Here is a 17,870-nt window from a genome sequence, read left to right on the forward strand (position 1 = left end):
CATGCATTTTGGAAGCACGAACAAGCAAAAAATTCTGCGAAGCGTGGAATTTTTGGCAATTCTGCGTTCTCCACGGAAAGCAAAATTACCCAAATCCCGCTAGCAGAACGGAATATACCGCCCAGGCATAGTCACATGTATAAAGACATGTTGGCGGACAGCGCAGAAGAGGGTTTCATGTACAAATCTAGTGCCCCAAAATTATTTTTAAAAGTTCAGCTGAAGGTCTTGCATAGCACTGCAAAACTATGGTTTGACTGTCGCTCATGCCTGGGCATATCTTACTACAGTGAATGGGCCCCGATTTGGGAATCCCCGGGAACACCTGAGTGCCTTCTAGATACCCTAGTAAAGCCACTGAAGATAGCTGGTGTCACATATTGGGGGGATATCATGGAAGGGGCAGTTGCTTGCCTTGGAATACCTGAAGGAATTTGACCAACGACACACTATCTAGGTTCAACTTCTATCAAATCTCAATGTGGTGTAGGAACCAGCAGTGACACTCTTCCTCTGATAACTCTATCGAGAAAGACCTGCAAGACTTAAAACCATGAAGGAAGGAGGTATCACTTTGGTATGGACCTTTACTTACTGCATCGGACAAGAGTTTGAGTCCCCCCTACCTGGTCTGGGAGAACTGCTTGCCTGACGAGGAGCTGAAAAATCTATGGCAAGTATCTTTAGACATGCTTTATTCCTTGATTAAATCTGCTGCACTAAAAAGAAACCACTTTCTCACACTTCACAGGTTCTACTGGCCCCCACTTAAGTTGTCCAAAATAAGAGGTGGTGGAGTAGCCAAATGTACAAGATGTGGTGCCCAGGAAGCAGACAACATCCAAATGTTTTTCCACCAGCCCACTGTTGAAAAGGTTTTGGGATGGTGTGGCTAAGACAATGTCAGATACACTGGGAAAAGAAGTAAAGGCAAGCCCTCCCTTAAGTTTGTTGGTCAGTTTGCAGCCACATGAGGACCAGGAAGGCACCTCGGGCTGCAGAGTAAACTTGTTTTCTACCTGACTCTTCTAGCAAGAAGGGAAACATTTCAAAATTGGTCCAAGGCTGCCCCCCAACATGGAGTGGCTGGTGGAACTCTGTGAGATTCTTTAGAGACTTGGATCAAAAGGTTAATTGTCTTAGGAAAAGAACAGAGCTTGGGTTATTTTGGAGTTTATTAAACATCCAACAGTAGGTTGTAATAGAAACATCAAGTCCAATAATTGCACCTCTTAGTCAGCTCACGATGTATAATGTGGGTTGGATCTCGTATCAACATCAGCTGAGATCAGACCCCAGAGATACAAGCAATTGGGACAGTTGAGACTGGGAGGATGCTTATTCATCTGAGATTATATGAGGACAAATGATTTCTTTTTAAAAGGGCATATCGCAAATTGCCTATTTGTATTACAGTTGCAAATTGACTAGCTAATGATTATTTTTAAGCTGGATGCAATTTTCAACTCTCCTTGAATGGCTGCCAATGCTGGGATGGTGGCCTGCAAGGGAGAGGAATGGAGATGGGAGGTGAGGGGATAAGTGGTAGCGGTGTTTGATTCTTGAGGGAAAGTAAAAAACAAACTCTATTTGCAACATATAAGAATCTAATAGTATAATTAACCATTCCTAAAGAAAACATATTAAAAAGAAGTAATATAATATGATGGAAAAACAGTTTTTGTTTTTATTATAAACCACTTCAGTCTTTCGCAGTAATGTATGCATATTTACTTTTTTTTGTATAAACACATTCTTTAGACTTACATGTCTTTCATTACAGTTCCTCCAACAGCACCACCAATCAAGTTCCCCACACCAGATAACATCTTACTTGGGTCCATTCTGTAAATTGTACACATATATGAACAATACAATAATAGCTGCTTTACTATTCATATATCACAACTTTTACTTGTTACAGTTCAACTTTTAAACAAAGTTTGCGATATGCTATTATTTAACATACATTATATTTGGGCTTATTTGTATCTTCAATATATGGTAGAGCACATGTGATTTTCCCCAAAACTCTCCTATTCACTACAGTACACATCATTAAGCATTTAACGTGCTTGCTGCAATGTATACATATGGTTTGTTGTATTTCTAACCACTACAGATATATAAATATCTATGTAGGGGTTAGAAATAATACTTACCACCGAAGCAGCAATGTCTCATCATACATATTAGTTTATTCAGTAGGTGCCATAGAAGCATACAAAAACAAAAGGATACAATCAAAAACATAGAATCAACATTCAACCTTTTTAAAAAAAAGTGCAAATCTAAACTGTTAAAACATACAGCACACACTAAGACAATATGCAAGATCACATGACATAAATAAGGCAGCACATTTATTTTTAAATAAGTACAACGACATTAGACATCAATAGAAGGTATAATATTGCAATAATACATGTCTGCATAAAAACACAATTTAATCACTATTGTCAAAATCACCTAAATTGAACTCTCCATCAACTCGAGTCAGAAATAAGTGGTCAGGCAGGCCCTGCGACCAAATCCTGAGGCAACTGACTGACAGAACACAGGTGGGGTGGCATGTAAGCAGCAGAACAAACGCGTAAAAAGGAAAAACACAGATTATTCTCACAGATAGGCAGTGACACCACAATGGTACGGGGAGATTGGCCCCAATAAAACGCACATGGCCAAAGGGGTGCGTATTCCCAAAACATCATAATGTTAGATGCCACATGAATTTCTTCTCTAATAATAGTCTGATGCCACCTAGTGAACCCAGCCACTTTCCTAGCCCATGAGGTTCAGGAGGGGGAGGAGATCCATAACTGTGCAACATACACCCCTAAGGGGATTAGCCAGTCAGAGAAGGACCCCATCTTAGATTGTGAGGTATAGTTTATTGATGGGTCCTTCACAATAGACCAAGAGACGGGTATAAAACATACGGGGGAAGCGGTAGTAATGGCTCATAGCCATGCACCCTTATAGACACTGCAATTAACAGTGCAGTTAACTTTCCTCCCCCACCTCTCAGTACAAGCGGCGTAGTTGACAGCATTAAGTGAAGCTCTCACCCAAAGCGCAGGAAAGACAGTAACCATCATGTCCGATTTAGCTTGTCACCACTACAGTGCACTTTAGCATAGGAAGGTGGAGAAGGTGAGGGTTTCAGAAATCAGAGGGCATCCCTGTCACCTACAGGGACCTCCTAGAGTCCCTGATCGATGCGATGACCCTGCCTGAATGCGTGGCCATGGTATAATGTGTCGCTCATACTGGGGAAAAGACTTCGTATCTCGGGGAAATGCACTAGCAGACCAAATTGCGAAAAGGGTGGCTTGCAAGATGATCAAAGAGAAACACTTACTCCCTTAACAGTAGGCACTAGAAACAGAACTACCACAAGACAAACTGTACACAGAAACAACAGGGTTATACTTGAGAGAGTTATAGGGATCAGCATTGTCCAATGAAAGTGAACACTGGTGATCCCGGGGCTGCACACAGACTGCACATGACCTTATATACTGACACACAACCACAGAAAACCTGTCATGCCACAGAGCTTGGTTGATATAGCTTTACTCCCATAGCACCTATCAACACACACACAGTAAAAGACAATTTGAAAGCGGAACTTAAGAGCAACTAGTTTATACATAACCTTACCGAAGCAGTAACCATGTATTTAAATGGATGCACCGTCTGCCAATTGTACTCATTCAAACCTACCCTCAAGGTTTGCGTCATCAGCTATCCTCAGACTGACGGGCCCTTTAATGCGCTACACATCGACCTCATCAATATGATCAATCGATGTGCCAATTATCGATACCTAATTGGAGTGGTCTGCCCTTACTCCAGGTGGATCGGAACCTGCCCTTGCATACACCGCGACACCAAAGCTGGGACAACGTCCTTCATTAGAGAAGAAATACCTAGGTTGGGGGACCAGAAGTCATCCAATGAGACAACAGAAAGCTTTTTGTCAACTCCATGTTCAGTCACATCTGCACCTTTTTAGTCATAACGCACAAACCAGCCTCAGTATATCACTCTCAAAGCAACAGCGTCGTTGAGATAGCTCCAGTGTCTTCCCCTAACCTTGTTCGCACTACGGAATACACTCAGCAGTGAACACGATCTTACACCACACCAAATTGTAACCAGTAGGCTGATGGGAACCCCTATCCCAAAAGCACAGACAAATGTAAGCACTGAGGCATTAGGGGACAAATTACATGTACATCTATCTGAATTAACCAAGACTGTTAAGTTCCTATCTAAACAGGTCAAACATCAGAGCTCTTAAGTGCACCACCGTCAAGCTACCGTATCAAACACCTCAACGGGGGTAGGAAGTGTAAATCTGCATTTTTATAAGGAAACGAAAGCAGGCCAGGTTCAAAGAACCCTACCAAGTGACCTTCGCAACACCTACCACACTCAAGGTGGAGGGAAGAGAGACAGGGGTCCACCTCTCAGACATATAGCTGGTCCACCTTTCCAACATATGGCTGAAAACCTTTCACAGCAAAACCCCATGAACCTTTAGCAGACTTTCATCACAGACACTTTCAAACCTTTCTAAAGTAAGGAAATTCCCCAATCACTGGAGGACTACAGACATTTTTCCTGGATCCATCCTCAATTGTATACCCTCTGTTTACTGTGGGTGTAGCCGCATTCATACGGTGCCTAAGACCTGCCTAGTCAAATGGAGTCCACCTCTACATTTGCACAGTGCTTGCTTAGGAACCTCTACCATGTCACTTATAATTTAACTAAACCCAACACTAGTATTCCACACACACTACACAGCAGACTCTTACACAACACAGCACATGACAACTGTGGGTGCCCAGACATCAGCCAGGTTATGTTATGGCTGTTTACTGATAACACATGCAGGATGTGCAGACAGGCTTTACTTCTTCCAAGAGATAGCCCCCAAAAAAGCGAAATGCCTTTACCGCTTGTACCTATGTAGGATTAGGGTCAAGATACAACCCAACAGAGTAAAACCCCATAGAGTAGTCGTGAACATGACTGGTTATGAGACCAATCCCACAGCACTGTACCTCTTCACTGAAACCTAGCAAGATTCGAGAAGAGCTCGATAGCACAGGTGGGGCACCGTAGGGGAGGATACTGTTTGGCTCTAAGGCCTTCCAGAAAAGGTATTCTTGGAGGTAGCAAAGCCACTGCACCAGTGCACAAACACTGCTCCCATTTCCGTCTGTGGTCCAAGGATGGCTCTTAGTGTGTGTGGGCACTCTTCTTTAATAACAAATGGACACCAGACATGGAGTTCCAGTGGAGTGCCATCCCCCTTGATGATACGCAGGGAAATGAGTCTCATAAGGGAGGGTTAAACACCAGTTTAGATAACCCATTTTGGGAAATATGGGATTCCAAGATAGATAGGTACCTATGGTTGGAAGGGAAGAGGCAACTCTTAATTGTATTGAAACTTACACTGTATTCCTTGTGTTTCAGAGGCAAAGGAACAATTCCACTAGGCACAAATGAGAACTATGGCGCAAAACTGCACATACTGGACATGCAATAGGTCACCTCCATGCTGATGCATACCTTCTGGCAGTGCAGCAAATACACCCAGCTTGTCTCCGGATGGTGTGGCTTGTGCTCCCTGGTCACCATATACACCCCTACCCTGGTCATTCCTGGAAAAGATCTGCCAGACTTGTACCAATATCCCCTACAGATGAAAACAACTCTGTTGCATCAGGCTAGAGAGAAAATAACTGATGATAATTGTGGCTGGGCTTAGTTCAAGGACATTCCAGAAGAATTCAGACTGTTTTCTGACATGCTGGAGGGTCCATAACCTTCACTTTCCAGACGAAAGCAAATGCCCGCAGGCTGCAAATAACTGGATGGGAAATGATAAAAATGATGAACAGTACTGAGCTCAGCCTTAATGCAATCAAGGAAGAACTAAGAGCCATCCGTCTCATTGTGATGCAACATCAATATTTGTTGGACTTGATGACACCAATAGAGGGAGGGTTGTGTGTCCCAAGAACTGTACTTTCTGTTGCACGTTTATCCCAGGGAATGACATGGACTATAAGACTTTGACTCTTTCCATCCAAACACTGCAGCAATTACAATCCGAGATGTGTAAGGAGGGAGGTGCCCATGAGCAAGACCGGTACATCAGTTGGTTTTCCTGGTGGGTGACAGGCCTGTGCATCTCATTGTTGTCTGTTCTCATTTTTGTACTTTTTTGTTTTGGTTTCCTACAAGTGGGGCTTTTCTGCTGTAAAAACGCAGTCCTCAAATTGGGTAGAATGCAAGTAACTAGGGAAGTAGTAATAGTTAAAAAAGACACTTGAAAAACCCTTAATATTGTGACTGTCATGAAGTATGGGGTAAATGATGTAGTTAAAAATTTAAAATTCAACTAGAGGGGGGAATGTTAATATTGACATCAATGTTCACAATGATACATTTGTGCATAAAAACGAAATTGAATCACTCGAGTTGACCTCTCTATCAACCAAAAGTCTGAAATATGTGGTCAGGCATGCCCTGCGACATAGGCCTGAGAAAACCGATTGACAAATCACAGGTGGGATGGCACGTAACCAGCAAAACGAACACACAAACAGGAAAAACCCAGTTTTGTCCTACAGCTAGGCAGTGACACTATAATGGTCCGAGGAGATTGACCCCAATAAAACGCACATGGCCCAAAGGGTGCGCATTCCCAAAACACCATAAAGTTAGATGCCACATGAAGTTAGTAACACTCAGCCTATCAGCATACAGCACATCCAGTGATCCTGTGCTCCCTGTGCTCCCTATACCGGACATCTAGACAGGTTATCCACGAGCCCTCATGTGTCCACACAAGGTCGAGGCACACCTCATTTGTCATCAGGTGGGAGAAATGTGTGGCTCCATGACTAGGTCAGCATTCATCACCCTAAACTGGCTCTATGTTATTAATTTATGATGCTCCAAGAAATATATATAAAAAAAGTTCAAAACAATTGCACTTCGAGTCAGTCATCAGACCCGTTTCTGTATTCTGTACTCACTGCCACAGTATTTAATTAAACCATCTGTTCCTGTTTTGCCAAACACCTCGTTTTTTTTTGGCAAGACAAATTCATATTCGAGCAACTCAAATAATAATAATACAAATCAAACTATTCAAACAATATAAATAGTCATCAATGTAAACAGGTATGTCAATATCCCATAAGTTTCCTAATGTCCTGTGCTGCTCTAACATAGTTAATTACAGCATAACATATCTCAAGGGAACCTAACTGTTGTCAAAATAGTGGTTCAGCCTTATATTGCTGTACACTAGCAGCAATGTAAAGATACCATAAAGTAAAACATTGCGATATAATGATAATTACAATGTGACCATCGTAATGTAGTGGTCTACAAAGTAATTCATCACACTGTATCAACTGACATTCCTGACATAGGGGTTAACACTCATATACTACCTGGTAAGCAAACTGATGAACCTCCTAAAAATCTGCTATGGTTCAAATGCCCATTTGCAATGGCTAACCATGTTTATCTTTTCCAAATAATTTGAGGTCATGTGCTTTGGTCAATGCTTTAGCTGCGCTAAAGGAGGGTTTAACCTATTGTGAGTCCTCCCAGACTGGTTGGGTGCTCGGAGGGAAGGGAAGAAAGTGGCAGTTATATTTGCAGATGATGATAACAGTGGGTTCAAAACACAAGCTTGGGCATTTTTCACCAAACTACTTGTTTGCCGGTGCAGCATTTGTGCTGAGGTCACCCTTACTTATTGTGGCCTACAGAACCCTACATATAGGTGTAAAGTTTATGACATGACAGCGATCATCAATGTAATAGCTTAGCAGAAGACTAAAGTCATGGGTTTTAATTTACAGTGATAATCCAAGCAAAAACTTAGCAGAAGACTTTAGGTCACTCTCTTGACTCAGCCTTCTCCCATCTCGGTTGGATTTTTCAAATAAATCCATCCTTTCCCCTGGACAGGTAATGATCTCATCCATTTCAGTATCAAAATGCCTGTCAGAGTGCAGTCTGAAGAAAGGAGTGTAGCTAAGCCAGACAAATATAGTGAATACATTAATACAATTGAAAACATAGATTGGCTTATGTGAGAAATTGTGTTACTGGTTGAGGGGGTACATCTGTAATCAAGCAGCAACCATATTCCTTGTCTGGTAGCTTGCCACAAAAGCAGTCTGGTTTAACTGAGAGGCAATAAATAAAGTATTTATGCAGCACATCAAACAGTAATAAAGTGAAACAAAACACAAGAACACTCCCACACCAATTTAGAAACATAAAGTCAAATGTAATGAATATTTTAAAGGCCAAAGCAATAAAAATCCAAACAGCAGAACAGGAGATATACAATTTTAAATATTATATTTAAAACAGCACCAAAAAGCACCAAGTGCCAACTGTGGTTATCTGGTTGTGTCGGACCAGGACAAAGTCACAAGATCAGGCCAACCGTGATAGTGCGCGGGCCTGCTACAGGGACCCAGTCAGGCCTGCCGAACAAGAGTACTTTCAATCCAGGTTGCGGAGCGTTGTGAGGTCCCGCGTCAGAATGCGTTGTGTAGCCGAGGTGATCTAAGTTCCTGGTTGGAGATGCATCACACAGGTCGGTTCCGAAGGGTTGCGAGGTGAGGTCCTGGGTCATCGTGAAGGAGGCCGTTGACGAGGGGGCTTACAAGGCAAAGTCCTTCGTCAAGGATCCATTGCACACTCTCTGTTCCGAAGAAGCTGGTGGATTTGCGCTGAAGAGTATTGCTCATCGTCAAGGATGCCATCAACAAGGGGCTTGCGATGCGAAGGAGATGGTTCCGAAGAGGCTCCGGACTGCAATGCGCAGTCCTGAGCCAGAGACGCACCATGCAGTGGTCCCGATGCAGAGTCTGGTGAGGCATTGCAATACGCAGTGGCTCCGATGCAGTTTCTGGTTGGAGATGCTTCGCACTGTACCTTTGGTGCGTCGGTTCTGCTGAGATCACAGCTGTGCTGGCAGAGCACCTACTTCCAAGTGTCCAGGATTGGGATAGCCCCACTTGAAAGGGTAGAACTCCCAGCAGGTAGAGTCTAGGTGATGGGTTCAAGGCGCTTTGGTTAAGAGGCCAGGCAACTAACCTTCGGAGTAACTCTGGTGGTAGCAGGGCAGCAGAGTGGCACAACAGTTCGTCTTCTGACTTTCCCCACAGGTACAGAGGTGTACTAAACAGTTGGGTCTAAGGGTCCAATATTTATTCCTGGTGGTCACTCTGAAGTAGGAGAAGTTTATGGAGGCTTCCACCTCCTTCAGGTCCCAGGAATCCCCTTTCTCCCTGCCCTGGGCTGAGCTTGTCTGCATCACAAAAGTGCAGTGTTAAACCCTGTGTGAGAGTGCTCAGGCACTGCTTTTGTGACATGCAAGTGTGGAATGTGACAGTTCCTCCTGCTCATAAACTCAGAGTGACCCATCCTGCCAACTCCTAGCTTCCCCTTGCCTCACTGTGTGGGAGCAATATACAAAGATCAACTGCAGCTCCACCTAGTCATTTGACCCAGGAACAGGCACCAAACAGTTAGAGCAAGAAAACGCCAACTTTCTAAAAGTGCCATTATCAAAACTGTGACAAACATTCTGACTTTACCATTAAAGAGGGCTTTTAATTACAATTCTTTAGAACCCAAACTCAGACTGTCTACCACCTCCCAATTGAAAATTAACATGTATTAAATGTAATAAGGTAACCCAATGTTGTCTGGAGGAAAAAGAGTTTTTCACTACCAGGACTTAAAAAAACTTCAAAGTACATGTCCAACTTTTCAAATACAAATTATCCTGCCCCCTGGGCTGTTCTGGACCTACCCTAGGGGTGACTTATATGTATTAAAAAGTAAGCTTCAGGTTTAGCAAAAGGTTTATTTCACCAGGTCGAAATGGCAGTATAAAACTGCACACAGGCTGCAATGGCAGGCCTGAGACATGTTTAAAGGGCTACTTAAGTCGGTGGCACGATCAGTGTGAACAGGCCTACTACTGCCATTTAATTTACATGTTCTGGGTACCATTTTACTAGGGGCATACATGCAAATTGTGGCAATTGAGTACAAGGCAATGCCACCATGTTTAACAGAGATAGCACAAGTACTTTAGCACTGGTTAGCAATAGTAAAGTGTACGGAATCCCTAAGCCAACTAAAAGACGGTCACCAAATGAATGGAGAATTGGGGTTACATTTAAAAAAAAAAAAAAAATCTTTATTCAGCATTCCGTCCATCATTCAGGGGCAAAAAGTTGGGGGAGAACAACAATAACGATGTCAGGTTCAACAGCTTAGTGAAATCGTCACAACAAATCCCAAGGACACTGGCTTTAAGCACCTTCAATAGGGACTTCCAGAACACACCTTTCCAGTGTTCGCACTGAAAGTCACCCACAGAAAAGCTAAGCATCCTGGCAAACCCTAGTACACTGAGAAGTTCTAAAAAAAGATCAGCCCCTAACAAACCAACTGTTCATGCCTAGCAAATCTGTGTGGCAACCCCTTCTTGTAACAACTTGATTTCTGTGTCAGAGGGGTTTCACAGAACTTTTGGCCAGCACTTCATCTCTAGAATTGCTAACGTTTATGACAGTATTAAAAGTTCTCAAATGTCATTGACACCTATGTTTGCTGTTGTTACCCCGCAGCTTGCCCTTACTAGTTTGATAGTCTTTTTGCCTTCCTTTCAGTGAAGGACAGCAATTTTAATTTAAATCAAGTCTGGCTGTCCAAATGGTCTTTACTGTTAGTCAGTTCCTTAGTCAATTGTTCTTGGCATTTAATTTAAATGAAGTTACAGAATTCTCAATTTCTCTTTAACCACTGGTACACTGCCATCCTAATGGAAGGGGAGAGTGTTCGCTCGCTTACATATGTAAGCCAACCTTCACAGTCAGGTTACTGAGCACTACATGTCGATTACCTCACTGCTGGACTGGTTGTCTTGAAAACTCTGAAAATGTAGACCCTGGCCAATTGTGATTTCATCCATCAGAGGCAGCGAAACAGCCCTTATTTCTGGATGTTGATGGAATAAGGACCGTCAGAGTTGAAGGGGATGAAACACTTATATTTTTATTAGCTCTACCAGCCACAGTAGATGCTGTAGACCATTCCATCTTCAAAATTAGGTTGTCTGGTTCTCCTCTTTCCCAGCTGGCCACACAGGGCATCTCTCTACCACTTTTTTGTAGTGTCTCAGCTGTAATGTGAAATGCAGAGTCTCTCAGGTCTCTTTGCTTTCACCAGTGTTGGTGAATATTCATGTCTGCCCTCTAGCACAACTCAGAGGATCCTTTGGCTGCTTTGCATTATTATATGCAGATAATTAACAGCTCACTGAACAGGTAAAGCACGCTGTCCCATGCGCACTGAGTTCCCTCAGTGACTTAGTGATGGATGACTAGCAACTTCTGTAGGCTTAATAGGAACCAAACTGAGCTGCTGCTGAAGGGCAAGAACATGCAAGAACCCAGCTGGCAAGAATCAATCTGGTCCCATTTGCTTGGAGCTTTACTTACTTGTGCTGAAAAATACCTGGGTAACCTACTAGCGAAAAAGAAAACCTTTAAGTTCAAATTCACCCTCCTTCCCAAATTTTATGGGACCAGAAAAATATTTATTATTGCCAGAGGAACTTCACACTCGGGTTGATTCTGCTTGTGTGCTGTCACTCACGGACCACTGCAAAAATTATACTTTGATCTTCAGGAAACTGCTTCATCCAAACTGTAGCTAAATATGGACTGGTCACTTGAACTTTTATTAGCTTCCTGTTGTAATTTCCAGTCTTAAGTTTGCCTAGTCAGGCAGGCGGCCATGTAGCCATCTGGGCCCAAAGAGGCAGAATGAACTTCTTTTACATATTGGTGGTAGAAAGGCCTTTCAAACTCAGCTGTTTGGCTGGTACTAGCTTGTCTTCTTTTGTCCTTATGGATCACTTGTTAATCACCCTCAGTACAAAAAACGTTTTTTGAACCTCCGGATTCATATTTCACAGCTATTGTGATGAAATCCAGCTCATTATATGGCTAAATATATGTCTGGTATCAACAAGAGAGTGAGGGATAGTATAAAGGAACACTCTTGGTCCCCCAGTCACAATAGTATAAACAACAAAAGAGTGTAGCTTCTCAAAGGATGAAGAGCGAGCATGAAGAATCTTTCAGATTCTCTTAGAAGGCCCTCACTCACCAACCTAGTTGGTGACATGCTTCATCATCGGGCTTCACCGGGAGAGGCCGAGTGCCTACCCGGTGTGCTGCGCCGCCAGAAATACTGCCGAGCTGGAATTTGCGGTGATAGGTGCTAGTGTAGTAAGATGTTTTAAAAATGCCTTAATTGTGTCCAAAGAAAAGGTTTATTAGATGGCCAATCAGACACACTAAAGACTGAGTGTGGGAACAAAAAGCTGAATGAATTGTTCAACTATTTCCCATTAGGTGGGGTCGACATGTTTCTGCCCTGGTGGTAAGATTTACCGGGCATTCATCAGGACCACAAGGAGGACTAAACCTCGGCGGCATGGGCGCTCTAAGGCCCACCCTAACCTGAGGACGTGAAAGTGAAAAAATCGTGAAAAAAGTGTAACCAAAAATTGATGTGGGGGTTACTCTTACTCCAGAGAAACCAGGTTGCACCTGTGGATAAAAAACAAACAAACAATAACAAACATATAGAGAAAAGACAAAACAAACGGTTAATTTCCATCTTGTGTAGTTTGTTTGTTACAGGAAACTCTTGCTTGTGTGCTCAGATGAAGTGCACAGCTGTTTGTTGCCTGAATATCATGCTCCTGTGCTTGTTTGTTGCAGGTAAATCATGCTCATGTGCTCTAAACAAAGTGCATATATCCTCAGGCTAATACAATCGCCCGAGGAAAAGAACACTAACTTAATTCTGTATAGCCAGCTCATTTGACATGACTGGTAACTTAGTAGTAGCGCTATGGCACCCGCACGCCTCAAGGGCTTTTAGCGGTATATCATACTGGGTGGAGTAAATGATAATTATCATAATTTGTGAGCCTTGGCGGCGTGGTCAGTCTCCACACACATACATGCTGCCATTTAAAAACATATTTACTGTCCCTGCCCTGGCGGTGACGCTCTGCAGATGCCACTCAATCCACTTTTTAGTGCTCTATTGTTGGACGTCAAACTGGCTTATACTGTCACCATCACCACTGAGTATTACTATTTGCGTATCTTCCCTGCTCTTACTTAATATGGGAAAAAGTGATGATACACAAACGAAGCTGCAATTTGAAAGCAGGTTCAGTACCAGACAAGATGACGTGTGCTCGAACTCTGGGGCATTGCCGAGCGCTCTGATGGGGAGCCACAGCAGGACATCAACATATAAGAAAAAAAGATCCTGGTTGAAGTCCACTCCAGCCTAAAAAACACTAAAGACACTAAGCTGGACATCCTTACTAGCTCGCTGGACCAGGTCAAACAAGGACTGGGCAAACACAACGACCGCATTGATCAGTTGGAACAATGTGTCTGAGATATGGATGACTCACATGTAGAGGCCAGGGAGCAGCAACTTAAAATAGGCAAAGTACTCGAGGTTATTAGGGCCAAAAACGAAGACCTGGAGGCGCGCTTTCAACGCAACAATCTCTGGATCACTGGAGTCCCAGAGGCCACCAATATTGCAAAATGGGAGGACTTTATAGAGACCATGCTCCAGGACCTCTTTGGGGACAGCTTGTCTGCAGTGCTCATAATTGAGTGCACCCATCAGTCACTGAACCCAGGCCTCCTCTGGAGCCCAAGCCAGGTCACTGGTGACATGACTGCTGAATTACCGGGATCACAATGTAGTCCTCCACCTGGCCATGGAGCGGGGCGCAATTCAATATCAGGGCAATCATCTATCATTCGACTCAGACTTTACTTTGGCAGTCCAATCGGCCCATCGAGAAGTCCTCCCTGCAAGGAAGATGTTCGGAAGGCGGAGATCCCATACACCATGCTATAACCAGTCTGGCTGAAAGCGACATGGGAGGGCACAGGACACTTTTTCACTGATGCTAAGACAGCTCTGAAATTCACCAAATCCATTCCGAAGTATCGGAGACCCCCCGGGTCTTCCATTGCCGTGGCAGATAAGCACTCTCTGAATGAGAATGACTGATGCTGCCACTTTTCCAATACCAACTGCAATAATTGCTCTCTTCTTTTTGCTTCTCTCCTCGTAACAATTTATATGCATTGCTCATTTGACTGTCGGTGATGTTTTCATTCGAGCTTGAATGCCAATGCATATGCTGCTTTTACCCTCACATAGGTATTTCTCTTATGTATTGTGTTCTTGCATATTGCTGAGTCTCAAATACATAAATATCCTTGATTCGGAAACCCTGACTAGCATGGTAAGGGTGTTTGCCTGATTTCTCACTGCCCAATTGGAAGTTTCCATACAGATATTCTACATATGGGTCGATTGGGATGGGTCGGGATAGCTCACAACCAAGTTGGGGGGGTTGTTGTAGGAGGGCGGGGTTTTTGTAGTATTTAGCATCAGCACTTCTTTTGATCAATATCACCTGGTTCTTCACACATGGGATGAGGGCATATGCTTAGTATTGACCAATTATACCGATTTGCTCCTGTGCACAGCCTTAAATTATTAATGTGTAATATTCATGACCTTAATGATCATCGAAAGGCACATCAAGTCTTAGCATATTTACATAGATACTCTATAGATATTTGTTGTTACATGAGCTTCAGCTCACGGAAAGCACCGCCACCAGACTTAGATCGGGCTGGCTGGGCGAGCCTTACGCTGCTACATACTTCAATCATAGTCGTGGGGTGGCGATTATAGTCAGAAGGGGACTGGCATGGAAGATGCGCAAGGTCAAGCTTGACCTACAGGTTAGATATTTACTAATCACAGGAGACATACGGGGGCACCCAGTCAGGATTCTAGCTATATATGGGCCCCACACGGATGACCCCCAATTCTTCACTGAGATTTAGTGACAGGTGGAAGCACTGGGACTGGGTGCAACCCTGTGGGGGGTGACTTCAATGTAATATTTGATCCTGAGCTGGATAGGTCCAGCAACGCTAGGCATCCAAAACCACATGCAGCGGCCCAATTGCACCTTAATATGCAGGACTTTAACTTCATAGATATTTAGCACACTGAACATGCAGCCCTAAAAGAGGTGACTTGTATAAACACAGCACACTCTATGTGGTTGCGTTTAGATTATTGGCGCATTTCAAGGGATGCAGTGTCATGGTTGGTGCGAGCATCCCATTTGACGCACATGCTTTCTGATCACACGCCGGTTCTTCTTAGAGCTTCAGCTGCCGGATGATCCCTCCTGGGCATTCTCTTGGTGGCTCCCTCAGGGAGCGCTTCGTGATCAGGTGCTGCATGAGGATATACAAACGACAAATGGAATACTTGGAACATAACGATGAGGAGAACATCTCCAGGACCAAACTATGGGAGGCCTTCAAGGTGCTTATTAGGGAGCCTGCATTGCTAAGCAGGCAGGCATACTCCATGTGCTGCGCAGTGACTTTTCGCGTATGCAGCGTGACAATGAAGACCTGAAGGCTCGCTTCTATGCTTGGTGCGATCCGCAGCTTCTTGCAGACATACGTGGTAGATTAGCAGAATACGGGAATGCCTCTCAATGGGAACTGCATTATTTGGGGAGGAAGGCACGGGCTCATCGCTTTGGAGAGGTAGATAGACTCGGAAGGACCCTAGCTCAGTTATTGAAAAAACCCTGGGTGTGTGACTACATCACGGAGGTGCGCTTTGAAGATACAGGCACTCACACAGGCACTGCAGTGGTCCAGGAGATTATGGCATCCTTTTTCTCAACCCTCTATTGTACTAGACAGGACTCTGCCCTGCTGGATCTCACTGTTTATTAGGACTCGGTCCAACTCTTATGGCTTGAGGAGGAGCATAGGCGGCAGGTGAAGAAATTATCAAGGTAATGCGCTCTATAATGGCTTTCCGGCCTCATTCTATAAAGATTTCCCTACCCTGCTTGCTCTGCACCTATTGGAGGTATATGCTGAGGCTCTCACATCAGGCGTTTTGCCACCCTCATTGAGCGAAGGACTTATTGTTACTGTACTTAAGCCGGGCAAGGATCCCTCCCGCTACAATTCCTATAGGCCACTCTATTTAATCAATATCAATAACAAAATAGTCGTGAAGCTGCTTGCTTTTTTACTTCTTCCACTACTTCCAACTATGGTGAGGCCTGATCAGACAGGGTTCGTTCTGGGCAGATCTACTGTGCATTATCCTTGCACGTTCTTTGCCACAGTTCTACCTATTGACCCTGTCCTTCATGCTGTAACTGTATTTTTAGATTCCACTAAGGCGTTCGACTACCTCGAATTGCCGTACTTATTTGCTCTCCTTGAGCACCTCGGTCTAGGCGCATCCTCCCATAAATCTGTAGGCCTGTTATGTTCTCTCTCAGCCCATGGTCCATCTATGTATCAATGATTGTGTATCTGATGCCTTTGCAATAACCCATGGCTCATGGCAGGGATGTCACCTGTAGCCTATACTTTTTGTGATCTTGATGGAGCCACTTGCTGCTTGTCTGACAATACCATGCGCAATGGGGTCAGACCAGCTCATCAGGGAATTTATTAGGTTTGGGGGTGGGGGGGTGTCAATTGGCCCTAGTACATTATCTTCTTGCTGACAGAAACTACCCCTAAAATTGTCTTGGAATTTCCCTTGGCTGGGCAGAGGGTGAGATCAAATATCTGGGGGTATATCGTAATTGGAATATTGATGAGTTGTGGAAGACTAATTACAGTAGATTGTTGAACTGGCTGGATTAAAGACTGGTCAGATAGAAACATCTCCCTTGATCTCTGACAGGACGTCTGGCTATAGCAAAAATGATTATCCTGCTTAAGTTTCTTTACCTATTTATGAATTTACAACTTCCCGTGCCTCTTTATTTTCGCTGCCAGCTCCGGTCACGTCTTGTTTCACTGGCCTGGACAATCTCTCAACTGCGCATTGCCTGGGAGATTCAGACACCCCCTTTGAACAGGGTGGTCTTGGAGCCGCAGATCTGGACCTTTATTCTTTCTGCACTCAGGTGCAATTTTCACATCAATGGCTGTTTCCAATACAATTTATGGCACACATGGCTCCTGAATGTGATTATGAGTCCACTTGCTACCTGCAAATGGCATTGTTCCGGACCCTGAAGCACCCATGCACACAACTCGACACAGTGGCTTGCATGGTTTATGCGTACATGCGAATTATGATGTCCGGCTCAGGGAGACCATTTGTTTGCACCTTCGGTGCCACTTATCGGAAACCTTTTACTGCCCATTACACGCAATTCATGGACTTGTTCCAGGTTGCGTAGTCTCAGTCTCACCCTCGTCGGTGCAATCTAACCTAGCGATACATTCATAGCACCTCAAGATGCTGTGAAGGCTGATACTGCCACACTTCTTGATATTTTACTTATTACCAATTGCGCGCCACTATTCGCAAAGTACATACTACGTTTTCTGATGCCCCATCGACATTTCAGGTGCTAGAAGCATTTCTTACCCCCCCCCCCACCACGTAGACTTGTCATAAAACTATATACCAGTATGCAAATATCGACACCAATACGTGCCTGAGCAGTAGGGGAGCCTGGGCTACCAACATCACACCACCACTGACGGACATCCAATTGTATTACTGCTGTGCACAGGAGCGTGTTCTGTCTCCTAATTACTGCCTTCGCCTCATCCATTTTAAATTTATTCACAGACTATATTACACCTCAGTGTCAA

The 17,870-nt window shown here is 43.9% G+C and overlaps 1 protein-coding gene across 1 annotated transcript in view; it reads right to left on the reverse strand.

The window, feature by feature from the left end:
- Positions 1–17,870, reverse strand: part of LOC144762755 (uncharacterized) — an 842,179-nt gene that overhangs the window by 575,311 nt on the left and 248,998 nt on the right. The window contains exon 15 of the mRNA XM_078648006.1: positions 1,768–1,845. Within this exon, the coding sequence (XP_078504132.1) occupies positions 1,768–1,845 (78 nt within the window). The remainder of the gene's footprint in view (positions 1–1,767; positions 1,846–17,870) is intronic.

The sequence above is a fragment of the Lissotriton helveticus genome, chromosome 6 (genome assembly GCF_964261635.1).
Source record: "Lissotriton helveticus chromosome 6, aLisHel1.1, whole genome shotgun sequence".
Lineage (NCBI taxonomy): Eukaryota > Metazoa > Chordata > Amphibia > Caudata > Salamandridae > Lissotriton > Lissotriton helveticus.